The sequence below is a fragment of the Alligator sinensis genome, unplaced genomic scaffold, assembly GCF_000455745.1.
Source record: "Alligator sinensis unplaced genomic scaffold, ASM45574v1 scaffold892_1, whole genome shotgun sequence".
Classification (NCBI taxonomy): domain Eukaryota; kingdom Metazoa; phylum Chordata; order Crocodylia; family Alligatoridae; genus Alligator; species Alligator sinensis.
The window spans coordinates 139,233-141,428 of record NW_005843161.1 but is presented as its reverse complement, the minus strand read 5'-3'; the positions used below and the strand labels follow the sequence as shown (position 1 = coordinate 141,428).

Sequence of the window (2,196 nt, the reverse complement as noted above, 5' to 3'; positions counted from 1 at the left end):
CTGCTCCCCTGAACAGCGGGGACTCCAACCCCTGGGACGTTCAGCGCTGGGCTGCTTTTGCAATACTTGTTCTTCCCTGGACCCATGTCCAAGGGCTTCTGCTGCCATTTCCCTTACTGCTGACCTCTTTCTGCGCAGTCACATCAAGGTGAGGAGATGCACTCTGGCACTAAAGTGCACGGTCACCAACTTTCCCTCAGTCTTTGTGGGGTTTTGATTTACAGAGAGGCAGCACACAAACAAAGGGGCCTGCCCTAGAACTGTGCATTTATTTCCTTTGGTCTCCTGACCACATGAGTGCCTCCAAGGCGGAGGGGAGAGGTAAGGCCCAGCTCAGTTTTGATGAGAGGAAGGAATGTGTGATAGGAAAGAGGCCACCACCGTCAGTTGCTGTAGCCCAAGGGCTCTGCAAACCTTCCATGGTAATGTCCCATCCCAGGCCCAGGATCTACGCCATCAACCTTACTCAGCAGCTGATAGTTCACCTGATGGCAAACAACATTTGCCTGGCAAACATCACCTGTGCTAGGCTGCCCTACAGAAACCACCTCTGCCCCCTCCATTGTCCCAGAGGGGGAAATGCCTCCTCCAGCAGATTCTATTTGGAAAGTCACACTTTGAGGAGAAGCAGCTGTGCACTTCACAGATCTCCAACTGCAAGCGCAAAACCAGACACATCTGTGCTGGGTGGAGCATGTACCCAAGTGTCCCAAGGGGCTTCTGGCCCTGACGGTACTGGGGAAGTGCCTGTTATACTAGGACACAACTGCTGTGCCCTGTGCGGTGCTGCTGTTGCCACCAGTACTCGCCCACATGCCAGCCAGGCTGCCTGCTGCTGAGGCCAAGGTGGGCAAAATGGGCCCTTTCTCCTTGCCCAGCAAGGGGAGCACGGCTGCAGGATCCACGCACTCCCACACACAGCGGCTGGGCTGGGCCTGGGGGCTGGTGCTGCTCATGCCCCCGGGGCTGCGCCATGCAGGTGCTGATTGCCCCGCTCTGCCCCCTTGGCCCTGCAGGTTCTCAGTCTCTGCTCACTCAAGCTTCTCTGGGGCAGCAAAGCTGCTCCACGCACAGTCCCGGAGGAGGATGGAGCTGAGGCTGGTCTGCGCACAGCCCATCTCCAACAGGTCTCCTCCATCCCTGCTGCTCCACAGGGTGGCTTCAGGGGGTAGGGGCAGCAGGGCAGGTTGGTGGCCCCACAAAGCCAGCCCTGCCCCTGGGCCTAGGGCCCATCCAGCAGGGCTGGATGGGCACAGGGGGGGCGGGCAGCAGCTCCAGCTGTTCCCAGATGCCCTCCCCGACTGGAGCACATGCCAGACCTCCTTTGTCCACAGACAATCAGGGCTACGGAGAGTCTCAGGCGAGGGCCAGGGCTGTGCTGAGTGCCTCTGGCATCGCGGAGCTGCTCTTGCTGCCCCCACAAGGAGAGCATATAAAAAGTAGAAACAGGGAGAGATTACCAAAGAGGAGTATACCTCCTCTTCTCGCGCTTGTAGGGAGGCAGTTAGACGGGCCAAAGCGACCATGAAGCTGAGAATGGCATCCCAAGTTCAGGATAACAAGAAATTGTTTTTTAGATATATAGGGAGTAAAAGGAAGGCCCAGGGAGGAATAGGACCCCTACTAAATGGGCAGAAGCAATTGGTGACAGACAGGGGGGATAAGGCTGAACTCCTCAACAAGGTCTTTGCCTCAGTGTTCCTAAGTGAGGGGCAAGACAAGTCTCTCACTGGGATTGTAGAGAGGCAGCAGCAAGGCACCAGACTGCCATGCGTAGACCCTGAGATGGTGCAGAGTCACTTGGAGGAACTGGATGCGTTTAAGTCCGCAGGCCCGGATGAGCTCCATCCGAGAGTACGGAAGGCACTGGCTGATTCATAGATTCATAGACCCCCTGCATAAGCAGGAAAGAGGGCTGGGTTTAGATGACCCCAGCTAGATGCCTATCTAACCTCCTCTTGAAGACCCCCAGGGTAGGGGAGAGCACCACCTCCCTTGGGAGCCCGTTCCAGACCTTGGCCACTCGAACTGTGAAGAAGTTCTTCCTAATGTCCAATCTAAATCTGCTCTCTGCTAGCTTGTGGCCATTATTTCTTGTAACCCCCGGGGGCGCCTTGGTAAATAAATACTCACCAATTCCCTTCTGTGCCCCCGTGATGAACTTATAGGCAGCCACAAGGTCACCTCTCAACCTTC

The 2,196-nt window shown here is 56.4% G+C and overlaps 1 protein-coding gene across 1 annotated transcript in view; it reads right to left on the bottom strand.

Annotated features, from left to right (window-relative positions):
• Positions 1–755: 755 nt before the first annotated feature.
• Positions 756–2,196, bottom strand: part of LOC112548399 (N-myc proto-oncogene protein-like) — a 74,926-nt gene continuing 73,485 nt past the window's right edge. The window contains 2 exon segments of the mRNA XM_025194101.1: positions 756–1,263; positions 1,265–1,322. Of these exon segments, the coding sequence (XP_025049886.1) occupies positions 756–1,263; positions 1,265–1,322 (566 nt within the window).